Source organism: Cicer arietinum, chromosome 4 (assembly GCF_000331145.2).
Source record: "Cicer arietinum cultivar CDC Frontier isolate Library 1 chromosome 4, Cicar.CDCFrontier_v2.0, whole genome shotgun sequence".
Classification (NCBI taxonomy): Eukaryota; Viridiplantae; Streptophyta; class Magnoliopsida; order Fabales; family Fabaceae; genus Cicer; species Cicer arietinum.
The window spans coordinates 56142302-56154561 of NC_021163.2; the positions used below are offsets into that span (position 1 = coordinate 56142302).

Genomic DNA, 12260 nt, shown 5'->3' on the forward strand with positions numbered 1-12260 from the left:
AATCTACCCAAAAAAGAAGATAACCAACAAATGAACATTCTCATCTCATCATCTCATCTCATGTAACCAAACTAACCAATCATTTCAACACTAACCACAAATATCAAAATGAGGAAAGTAAGGAATAAAATAATGAAACTCACTTCAACACAAAATTCCAACTCTTGAGTAACTTCTATAACTTGTCAACAACCATAACCACTACTTCAACCACCACAAACATGAATCCCTACATTGTAACCGTAATATTCCCCATTCTCGCCACTCTCATCTTCCGCTCCAACAACCCCAAACGCCGCGGCGTTCCAACAAACTCCACCGGCGCCGATCTAACAATTCGAAACAGCCGATTTGAATCGCCGGTGGAGACGGCATGGGAAGGAGTGAGCACGCTGGCGGAGCTATTCGAAGAAGCGTGCAGGAAACACGGGGAGAGACTATTGCTGGGAACGCGATTGGTTATATCGAAGGAAGTGGAGACGAGTGAGGATGGTAGTAGAAGATTCGAGAAGGTTGAATTGGGAGATTATGAGTGGGTAACTTATGGTGAAGCTTTTGATGCTGTTTCAAGCTTTGCTTCTGGATTGGCTGCTTTGGGGCATGAAAGGGAACACCGTGTTGCTATCTTTGGTGATACTAGGGAAGAGTGGTTCCTTGCTTTGCAGGTTGCTCACATTCTTAATTCATCAATTTTTCATTCATTACTATACTCCCTCTACTCACAACACTTGTCGATTTCCATTACCATAATGCATAATGGAAAATAATAATAATTTCAAAATAACGCAGATAATATTAATTAGATGATATAAAAGAAAAGAATAAACTAAAAATAATTTTTATTTTTGTAAACGTAATGATTATTTTGAAATTAATCGAGTAGCTGATTGTGTCGGTCAATTTTGAAAATAATATATTTGATATTGTGTCATTACAATATCATTACTATAAGCTTTTTTTTTAAGGAAATATTATTATTAGAAGTGTGGATACATAATTAAGAAATCAGATTAATTAGTATACAGTGCGTTTTATTAAAAATATTATATAGTTTCTTTTTATGGTGAACAAAAAACATTATATAGTTTCCAAATTCATCCTTTATTATTTTTTATATTAATTATTGGAAAGAAAGAACCATGTTGATAATATATTAATAATGGTTAAGAGGAATACATAATTGACGTTTTATTGAAATTGTAATGACATATAAAATGAGATAATTATTTCTTCTAAAATAACTTTTAATATGAGATAGAGGGAGTATTTTTTAAGATATATATAATTAAGAAATATATACAAATTAAATCAATAATTAATTAGTATAATCAATATTTTGGGTGGCATAGTTGGTAGGTTTCTTTAAGGTTTGATCCTGATTAGTGTGCAAGGAAGAGCATCCATTGCAATAAGTCATTTTTAAAATTTATTTGTTCAGTTTATTTAGAAGAAAATTAGTTTTAAAATTCCATTAAACATGACATTTAATTTAACTTTTACAAGATTAAAATCTGTCTTATCTTTAAAATTCTTCCTTATTCTTCTTTTTCTATTGAAACCGAACATACTTTAAATAAAACAATTTTGGAACTTTGGTTCAACACTTAATTATTTGAGTTTATTTTTCATTTTTTGAAAGGAAAAATTGTATTAACGAGCACTGACAAAGCATAAGTTATTTTGTAACAAAAAAAGCATAAGTTATGTTAGGATTAGGCAAAAAAATACATCAGAAACAATGTTTAAATTCACTGTAAACACAGTGCTAATACCCTTTTACATAAACACAAATAGTCCCCCACAGCAAATATAACCTCTCTATGTTGATTCTTAAAATTACCCGGCCTCAAAATAATGAATTACTTCAACTGTAGTGACAAAGATTTGATTTGATTTGTTTTTTTTTTTTCCTTTTCTTTTATACTTATGTTTTTTCCTTCAGGGTTGTTTCAGGCGAAATGTGACAGTTGTAACTATGTATGCATCATTGGGAGAGGAAGCTTTATGTCACTCACTGAATGAGGTTATTTGTTTTTCCCTTGTCACTTGTTTACTGTCTGCTGTGGTTTACTGAAATGTTTATGCCTTAGCCATTATGTTATTCATTCAACTGCATGTACTTTTTGGATGAACACTGGACACAACACTAACACAAATTGAAAATTATTTGAAAAAATAAACTTACTGAACGTAGTTAATGTGTTGACACGTGTTGGAAACTGAGACACGCCTTCAATTAGAAGTGTCAGTGCTACAAAGCTTTTTGCTGCTTTGTTTCTTTGTGAACTCACTCTCAAATTCGTTTGTTCCAGACAGAGGTTACAACAGTAATTTGTGGGCAGAAAGAATTGAAAACACTTGTAAATATTAGTGGACAACTTGACTCAGTGAAACGTGTGATATGCATGGATAATGATATCCCATCTGATGCCTCATCTGTTGGACATGGATGGACAATCATATCCTTTTCAGATGTTAAGATACTTGGTAAACAAAATCCCGTTGATGCTGATTTACCTCTCTCAGCAGATGTTGCAGTTATAATGTATACAAGTGGAAGTACAGGATTACCTAAGGTTAGAAACATCTAAGATATGTACTCTTCCAATATCAGTTTTTTTAATTCCTTTCACTTGATTGACAGTCCAAAGTAGTATTTTGTGTTGGAAATATTTAGTGTCATTTCTTTACAAAATAGTAAATTAGTCGTTCAAATTGAAGGTCGTCAATCAACTCAGTTCCTCTGTTGATCAATTCAATCAATTTTGATGAATCTGGATTATAAAATAGACATCAAGGAGTCTTTAACAAGTTTTTAGATGATAGTCAGGCTAAACCGATTGAGGATCTTCAATTTCAGTGACCAATTTGTCATTTTTATAAATTTGGGACTACATTTGTCCAACCCTTACAATTTCAAATAGAGAAATGGTGATTACTTTTTTCCATTTCTCTTTCTCTTGTATAGTAAATTTATCTTTCGTTCTTTTGCACAGGGTGTGATGATGACACATGGAAATGTTTTAGCTACACTCTCTGCTGTGATGACAATTGTTCCCAAACTTGGGAAAAAGGATATATATTTAGCATACTTGCCAATGGCTCATATCCTTGAGCTAGCAGCTGAGGTATGCAGGGGGATATATAACTTTTTGGAATAGATTCAATAAATGTTTCAGTTCAACATTGCATTCTGTTTCCATTTATTTTGTGTATTGATAAACTCGAATACATTTTAGAATTTGATGGCAGCTGTTGGGATTGCTATAGGCTATGGATCTCCTTTGACCCTAACAGATACATCAAACAAGATAAAGAAAGGAACAAAGGGTGATGCTACTGTTTTGATGCCAACTTTATTGGCAGCTGTACCTGCAATTCTTGATCGAGTTCGCGATGGAGTGTTTAAGAAGGTACTTTGATTTGTGACTCATGTGAATACCCCTACCTATATCTTATGCTTCATGTGTGTGTTGTTGGTAAGCTTGTTTCATCAAACCTCCTTTCAAACAAGTAAATCACTAGTTTGTTCCTTGATATTGTAGGGTTGAGCAACATTTCAACTCAGTATTTCTAACCCTTCTAGATGACATATGGACTAAATTGATTGATGACTTATATCTTAAAACTAATCTGTTATTTTTGTAAACTTAGAGAATCAAATTAAATTATTGGTTCCAACGATTTTTACGATTAAAATAAGATTCACTTTCTTCAATCAGTAGAGTAAGACTGAAAGACTTGCCAATGCAGGTAAATGCAACAGGAGGATTGCCAAAGAAGTTGTTTTATTTAGCATATGAGAGGAGGTTGCAAGCAATTAATGGGAGCTGGTTTGGAGCTTGGGGCTTGGAAAAGGCTCTCTGGGATTTTCTTGTGTTTAGAAAGGTCCGAGCAATTCTGGGTGGTCGTATCCGTTTTATACTGTCTGGTGGTGCTCCCCTTTCTGGTGATACTCAACAGTTCATCAATATTTGTCTTGGGTCAGTCTTGCCAATATATATATATAAATTATTTTTCATTTGGAAGAAGTAATATGATTATAGAAGAAAAAAATGAGTGAAGAAAGATATCCTCCTAAAAGAAATCAATATCAGAAAAGCTATACTAGACAAGAAAGACATTAACTCAAAGTGCTAACATGTCAAACAACAAAGAATCATCCTTGATATCCTCTCCAACCATAAACACTGATAAAAGACAGCATGCATAAATATGTCAAACTTTAATAGCCTGTCATTAACTTGGGGGTTAGGAGTGCAATTTTTGGTATTTAAAGATTGCAGCTCTTCAAAAATTGTTACTGTTACACCAGTGTAAGTTGAGCTATTTTACTCTATTATGCCCATTGAGCATTATAGTACCAAATCCTGAGGACCAGCTTAAGAAGACTAAGAAATATTCAGCGTCTGTTCTATCATTTTTTTATGATGACTTGGTAGCTATGGAGCACTGATACATATATTAACACTGGACACGACATTGACATGTAGACACCAATAATTTGAGAAAATGAAAGTGATTGAATTTAAGTATGTGAATGCACATGTCAGTTTTGCGTTGGTGTCGGATATGGATACTGTCAAACACCAAACATGCCTTCAATCTGAAGTGTTGGTGTAGTACTATAGGTTTTGGCTTTTGTAACCAAACTAAGTCTTGAGTGTGGCAGTTTCTGAAGTTGGGTAATTGTAACAATACTAGAAGTCAACATATAGGGAGTCTTGCTACAAAAAGTTCAATTATTAACCGCTCTTCAATGCTATATGACCTATGGATTATATGCTACAATTGGGCTTGATAGTCAATATCAACCAATACAATTGAAACTTTTCTGTGGATCTTCATATTTAGTCAAGGTCACAAAGCAACAACTTTAACGTTGCACCAAGGCTTTTCCTACTTCTATAAACAATATTATTAGACTTTATTATCTTATTGCACCACTTTTTTATTTATGATTTGTCATATTTATATTGTATAGTCATTTCCAGTGCTCCAATAGGTCAAGGATATGGTCTTACAGAGACTTGTGCTGGTGGGACATTCTCTGATTTTGATGATACATCTGTTGGCCGTGTTGGACCACCTCTTCCTTGCTCGTTTATTAAGGTAATCATCAACTGGATCTACTTGACTTTCATAAATCTTTACTCGAAGTACTTTTTTTTTTAATGTGCAAGGAACTAGCTCTTCTAAAGCTAGGGATGCATTTTAGAGAATAAAGTGAAAACTGCAAGTTACAACAATAACAATTAATGGGCATTTATAACTCACTTTTTATATATTTTGGTAGAATTGAAACCATTATTATTGTCTTGCTACTTATTTTTTTCTATCACACTGTCTTGCTACTTCTATAGCAGTGAAATGTAAGGAATGCTTCAAGACTAAATCATGCATTTTTCTATCATGATTCTACACGTGCTAATTAAGTCATGCACATTTTCTTGCTTATATAGAAAATATTTCTTATATGATAATTTGTTTTCATAGCTAATCGACTGGCCTGAAGGTGGATATTTAACTAATGACACACCAATGCCCCGTGGTGAAATTGTAATTGGTGGTCCAAATGTCACTCTTGGGTACTTCAAGAATGAAGAGAAGACAAAAGAGTCATACAAGGTAACCATGTACTTTCTTTCTTTTTATGGGAAAAAGATAAGACAATAAATATCTGTTAATTCTACTATAATGTGGGATAAATATCGACCAAGATTATTTTACCATAGGAATTAGCATACTCAATAATTTTGTTTAAAATGTATAGCATTAAATGATAGATAATATAAGACAAAGGAAGCATGTTTTTTCTGCCTAAATTGCTGTAATGATTCTGCTGAATGAATCTAAAAGTTGAATTTGCTGCACTAGTATTATTATTATTTTTGCTTGATGAGTCCAGGTTGATGAAAGAGGAATGAGATGGTTCTACACTGGTGACATAGGGAGGTTTCATCCAGATGGTTGCCTTGAAATCATTGATCGTAAAAAGGACATTGTTAAACTGCAGCATGGAGAGTATGTCTCCTTGGGAAAGGTATGGATATTAATTTCTAGAATGTACCATTCTCAATGATTTTAAAAGATTAAAAAATGTCCAATCCTTAAAATTTCGAAGATCAAAATTGTGATTCCCTTGTAATTTTCCTCTGCTGCAACTAATTTATTATATACAGGTTGAGGCAGCTCTTGTTGTGAGCTCCTTTGTGGACAATATTATGTTGCATGCTGATCCTTTCCATAGTTACTGTGTGGCACTTGTTGTGGCTTCTCAGTCCACATTGGAAGAATGGGCTTCAAAGCAAGGAATTCCTTATTCTGGTTTTTCAGAACTCTGTTCTAAAGAAGAAAGCGCGAAGGAGGTTCATGCGTCACTAGTAAAGGTATGTCTTCATATCAAAATCCTCTAACAACATAGTGGTAATGTTTTTAGAAATTAATTTTCTAGGTTTTAGGTACATATACAGTCAGTTTTCAACAGCAGAGTGACATCCAAAATTATCATAGGTTGTATGAACAAGAGTAAAATTAGAAATCAGAATCACCTCAAACTTTTTTTTTATTAAAGAATTATATTAAAATTAATATATAAAGGACATATATACTTTTATAATACCATAAGTTCATCAAAAATTCAAACTTTCAACTTAATTATGAAGTAAAAATATAAAAAATCACCTTAAAGTTTCGTACTCATAAACTAGTATCAAATTAAACTAAGTTATACCACCATTCAAGACTTGCCACCACTTGTTGGCCGTTCACGGTGATGGTAAAGATGGCAAAGAAAGAAGAAGTGAATGGTTCCTTTGACTCTGAGAAGAGTAAATGTTAGTCTAAAGCCTATTGGAGAAGAGTGGAAAAAGAGGAGTTTTTTGAATTGGGCTTAAAAAATTGGATCTCTTTTAAAATTAGGGTAAAATGGGTATATTCATCTGAATTTACGGTAAATTCGCGAGTGTTTTTTTCACCTGAATACGTAAATTGTACGATTATAACAACCTTGATGATAGGTTCCACAATTTACAATCATGTTTTAAAGGACGGATTGTTTCAAACAAGCAATCATCATGTCCTGTAATTTTAGCTTATATGGTAGTTATGAGACATTTGATATGATGTGACAGAAGTTCAAAGTCGAGATACCCGTTTTCTCTATATTTAAAGACTTTTTACCCTTTTCCAACCAAGTCTGAATGAAAAGCATAACCTTTTTATCCCACTTCTTTTTACATTAGACCCCTAGAAACTACAATCCCCTGTGTGTTTGTTGCCTTTATTATAATCATTATTATGATTAATCTATTTGCAGGAAGCAAAGAAAGCTCGTTTGGAAAAATTTGAGATTCCAGCAAAAATCAAATTGCTTTCTGATCCATGGACACCTGAGTCTGGCCTAGTCACTGCTGCTCTCAAGCTCAAGAGAGATGTCATCAGAAAGACTTTCCAGGAAGAACTTCTCAAGTTATACGCTTCATAGGCTAACTAGGTATTTTGATGGATATATTAAGGTTCATGTTTTTCTATATCGAAAAAAAGGGAAACCCTCTAGAAATTTTGAAAATCATGCATAAAATAATAGTATAAGCAAAGTAATAAGAATCTATTCATCTTGAGAAAAATCTTTATTTAATGGCATGAAATGAAATTTCGCACCTGTATTTTATACATTTTTTCCATATCCGTGCAAAATTGTATTGATGGTCATTTTACAACCATTCCAAGTGAGGTTTGAACTATTATAAAGTCAAGTTCTTACCAATGAACTGACACCTCATACACATTTAGAGGTATGTTTATTTTTTTCGGTTTTCATAAAAGAAGATTAAAAAATATCCTATAAAAATCAGTTTTATTTCAATTTTTTTTTGGTTTACAGTTATTTTCTAGATTATTTTCGATATGAGCACCCCTAATAAATAATGTTATTTGAGGAGACTGGGATCAAACTTCCTTTCACCTATTTTAAGCTTGAGAGAGATTTTTGAAAATCATTATTCCCACATACTACTCCAGTATTATAAGGTGAACTTTATGAAAGGAAGATTATTTTGAAGAATGGATGTTTTTAGTTTCTTGTCAAAATGATAAGATTAGCTGGTACTGGAAACAAATATAATTATTTTAAAATTGATAATAGGGTTCACTTTATTTTTAACATACAAATCTCATTAAATTCAAGTTATATTCTTTGACATGACCTATTTAGGGGAATAGGAGGATATGTGAAAGCTCCAGTAGAAATTTGATCAAAGACAGCCTTGTTAGCTGCTTCTGTATAATGAGTCCCATCCCATATCACTCTAGTAGATGGTGTTTTACACGAACCTACAATTTTGAAACCATCTCTGTTTAAGGGAGCTCCACACTTTGCAATAATATTGTAGTTGTACTTTCCTCCATAGCCACAACATGCCACATGTGGAAGCTCAAATCCTACATAATAAATCTTTCAATTATTAACGATTCAATTTATATACATAGTATAAAAAAAATTCACTATTAATTAATCATAATCATTAAATCATTAGAAATATTTGATTTTTACTATAATTATTTTGAAAGTCACACATATAATTGGTTGTGATGTGTTGATACTATAATTTTTTTTTATAATGATACAGAATGAAAATTAAACTCATAGTTTAACTGGAAACTAAGATCATGTTGATTTGGCTCTGTACCGTATTTCTTTGGATCAATGAAAAGATTGAGCTTAGCTGTGTAGATATCTACATATGTGATTGCAGCAAGAGGAAGAACTTTGCGAAGTAGACTTAAGGCTTTCTTCAACTTTAAATTGAAATGTTGACATACTTCATTGTATTGTATTGCACAACCATAGCTATCTAGTATAGCTTCTGGAAATCTAACCAAAGTTTCAGGAGTGCAGCCACTTGGTCCTGTGTTGTGTATCCAAAATGATCTGGCCCCTAAATTGTATATGTTCTATATCACCAGAAAGTTAATTTCCTCAATATAGAATAAGAAAATGAGAAACCAACAAATAAGAAGAAATTTATGAAAAGAGAAAGAAATTAATCCCGTAAAACAATTCATAATACTTCAACAAATTAGAAATTTATGAACTCATAAATCACTTGGAACTTCAACAACTATTCATAATACTTGTTAGAAGTAGAAATTTATGGTCTTCCTCGTCCTAACAAGTAAACAATTATTTCTTTGTACAAGTTCAAAATAACACACACACAAAAACAATTATGAACAGTGCTTTAAAATTCAATCAATATAATGTATTAAAATAAACACCCAAAATATTATGTTGACACATCACATTCTTATATGTCATGTAATAGTATGATGTTGCACATCTAAAAATCATTCATTTTTTATTCCTCATTATACAATTTTTTTTGTCTATATGCTGTAATTAAAAAACGATAAAAAATATAACTCCTATTATAAACTTAATTTAATTGTTATTTACTTTTTAATTCATTACATATAAATACATTACAATATTTTAAATTGATTTAATTGTCATTTACTTTTTAGTTCATTACATATAAATACACCACAATATTTTAATAATTAAAATATAACAACCATAAATCACCACAAAATATATAAAAACATAATCATCACATATTAAAAATCAATAATTAAACTTATGCCCAAACAATCCTTTAAATTAAAATGAATAAAAATATTGAAAGACAATCATTTAAGTTAGCAAGTCCTTGTAAAAAAAACAGCAAAATATATATTTTTTAAAATAATAATATTAAGTTATACATTAAATATTATTAAAGTAATATACATTTTTTGTTCATTTTTCTCTTATTAATATTCGGATACATATTTTATTCCTCTAATACAAAAGAAAGTATTTAATCAAAATCAGAATATAGTTTCAATTAATATAAAAAATAATCAAAATCAGAATATAGTTTCAATTAATATAAAACACGTTGAGATTTATTTTCATCTTACTCGTCATCCTTTTCCTTACAAATTATTGATTTATTCACAAAGATGCACTCCATCAAATGTTTTCATATTTTAATTGACAAACTTTCGATGCCCCATGTTAATGCTTCGTATGTTTGATGGGAGATTTTAGGTAATGTTATTATATATTAGTAGTAAGAGTATTTTAGATATTTTTATTCTCTTGTATATATATTCATTGTAACTCTATTAATTTAAATTTTGTTCATTTGTTTATGAAACCCTAACCAAAGATTCTTTCTCTTTTTCTTTTCTCTTCATTCTCTTCTATATTTATGTTAGATTATCATTGTTAAAAAAAATCACTTCAATTATAATATTTGAATAATTGAAATTACACTAAATTTATATTTAGCCCTGACATTAAATATTTGGAAACTAATTGACAAAATAAATTTATGAAAGAAGGGTGTGTTTAATTACCTTGATATTCTCTATGAAAGTGTTAACCATATCGGGTATAGTAGCATTGACTTGCTCTAAAGTCGCATTGCTAGTAAAACCAGCCATAAGATCATTTTGACCAATGTCAAATGTGTATAAGGCTTTGGAAAAATAATCTTCTTTGGGCATCAAAGTTGCTAATACTCCTCCTGGCAATAAAAATTAGAAATTAATAAAATAAAAAAGGCTAAATTACATCTATGGTCCCTTAACTTAATTTCAGGTAACGTTTTAGTCCTTTATCTTTTTTTTCTTTTCTGATTTAGTCCTTTATTCCTAAAAATATCAAATAAAGTATGAAAATATGAGTTTATTTGAAGATTTGCGTTACGAATTTGATGAAATTTGTATTATATTGAAGAATATAATTAATTTTATGAGTTTCGATTGATTTTTTTTTAATTTTTGTATAAAAAAGGATAACATTGTTGAAATTTTAAAACATAAAATATCGAATTGTCACTTAAAATTAAAATAAAGGACCAAGTCGGAAAAAAAAAAAGATAAAGGACTAAAACGTTACCTGAAATTAAGTTAAGGGACCACAGATGTAATTTAGCCAATAAAAAAAGGCAAATAAATTCAACAATTTTTATTAAAAAATTAAAGTTTAATTGCAACTTTGATCCTCTATTTTCATCAATTCACGAAATTGATTTCTTTATTTTAAAAGTCGTTAGTTTTGGTCATTTTCTTAGATTATTGAACTAAAAATGTAACAATTTGACATATTTTAAATGCTTTGACATACAATTTAATAACATAGAACCATCTAGATGCATTAATTATTCATATGTCATTAATTAAATTAAAAATAAAAAAGTTTTGAAGTTGAAAGTTAAGTTTGTAGAAAGTTTTATTACGAAGACACGAGTGGAAAACATTATACGTCATTATATCATATGTCACGTTATTTAAAACATGTTATATTGTCATTTTTTTGTAAAATAACATAACGAAGAACCAAAGCCGTCTAATTTTAAAATAGAAAACTAATTTTGTGAATTGGTAAAATTAGACAAATAAAATTGTAATTAAGTTAATTATTTTACCTTGATCTCTTATGAATTTTGTTTTGGGTATGAAATCTTTGAATTGGCCGTACTGAACTTCAAGGGAGAATGGACTGAATTTACCATGAGGTACAATACTATCTGGGATTCTTATTGTTGATGATGCTGTTGAAAAACTTGCACCATGTGTGAAGTTGGACCCAACTGAATTAAGATATGAGCTGAGATAGGGAAGTCCAAAGTTCTGTGCTGAAATTACAAAGTTACAGATTCAAAGTAGAATTAAAATCATACATAAATATCCCAGTAATCCGGTTGATAATTTAATTACGAACTATTAAAAAATAAATAAATTATCTTCTTCTATTTGATAGAGGTAGTTTAGAACCATTTTATAGTTTAGAATCATCCTTTTAAATTATTTTTTATTTTATTTTATTTAAATAAATGAATTTTACAAAAATTTAATTTTTCTTTCGTATTTTTTATTGTAATTTCTTCGTCTAAGTGCGACGTTTTTTTATTTTCTCGTCTTGGTGCGGCAGTTTTTTCCGTCTTGATGCTATATTCATTTTGTAACATATTGACATAATACCTTTAAGTGATTATATTTTTAAATCATTAACTTTGGTGTCATCAACATTAAAGATCCAGATATATAAATATTCTGAACATTTGTATTTTTGTCATATTTGTAGGCATATTGTGGTTTTATGTTATGTTTTCGTTTTATACTATTAAATTAGATACTATGAGTTTGTTTACATATTTATCTTTTTCTTTTTAAGAAATTTAAATTTATATTGAATTGATGCATTCTAA

General features: G+C 30.2%; 2 protein-coding genes across 4 annotated transcripts in view; one reads left to right on the top strand and one right to left on the bottom strand.

Moving 5' to 3' along the window:
* Window positions 1-8898, top strand: LOC101512948 (long chain acyl-CoA synthetase 9, chloroplastic-like). Of its 3 annotated transcripts, none has more exons than XM_073367667.1 (12): window positions 1-665; window positions 1943-2023; window positions 2313-2576; window positions 2997-3128; window positions 3240-3413; window positions 3754-3983; window positions 4995-5112; window positions 5497-5628; window positions 5909-6043; window positions 6183-6389; window positions 7319-7495; window positions 8631-8898. In XM_073367667.1, the coding sequence occupies exons 1-11, from the start codon at window positions 222-224 to the stop codon at window positions 7484-7486; spliced, it is 2085 nt and encodes a 694-aa protein (XP_073223768.1). In that variant the 5' UTR covers window positions 1-221; the 3' UTR covers window positions 7487-7495; window positions 8631-8898. The 3 variants fall into 3 exon arrangements, with proteins under 3 accessions (XP_073223768.1, XP_073223769.1, XP_004498337.1); XM_073367668.1 differs by lacking the exon at window positions 8631-8898 and adding an exon at window positions 8216-8402; XM_004498280.4 differs by lacking the exon at window positions 8631-8898 and having other exon boundaries at window positions 7319-7685.
* LOC101514585 (uncharacterized) overlaps window positions 8110-12260 on the bottom strand; it is a 21127-nt gene continuing 16976 nt past the window's right edge. Inside the window, exons 13-16 of the mRNA XM_073367446.1 lie at window positions 11478-11687; window positions 10405-10574; window positions 8691-8955; window positions 8110-8442 (exon numbers count right to left, since the gene is read on the bottom strand). Coding sequence (XP_073223547.1) covers window positions 8189-8442; window positions 8691-8955; window positions 10405-10574; window positions 11478-11687 — 899 coding nt within the window. The 3' untranslated portion in view covers window positions 8110-8188. The remainder of the gene's footprint in view (window positions 8443-8690; window positions 8956-10404; window positions 10575-11477; window positions 11688-12260) is intronic.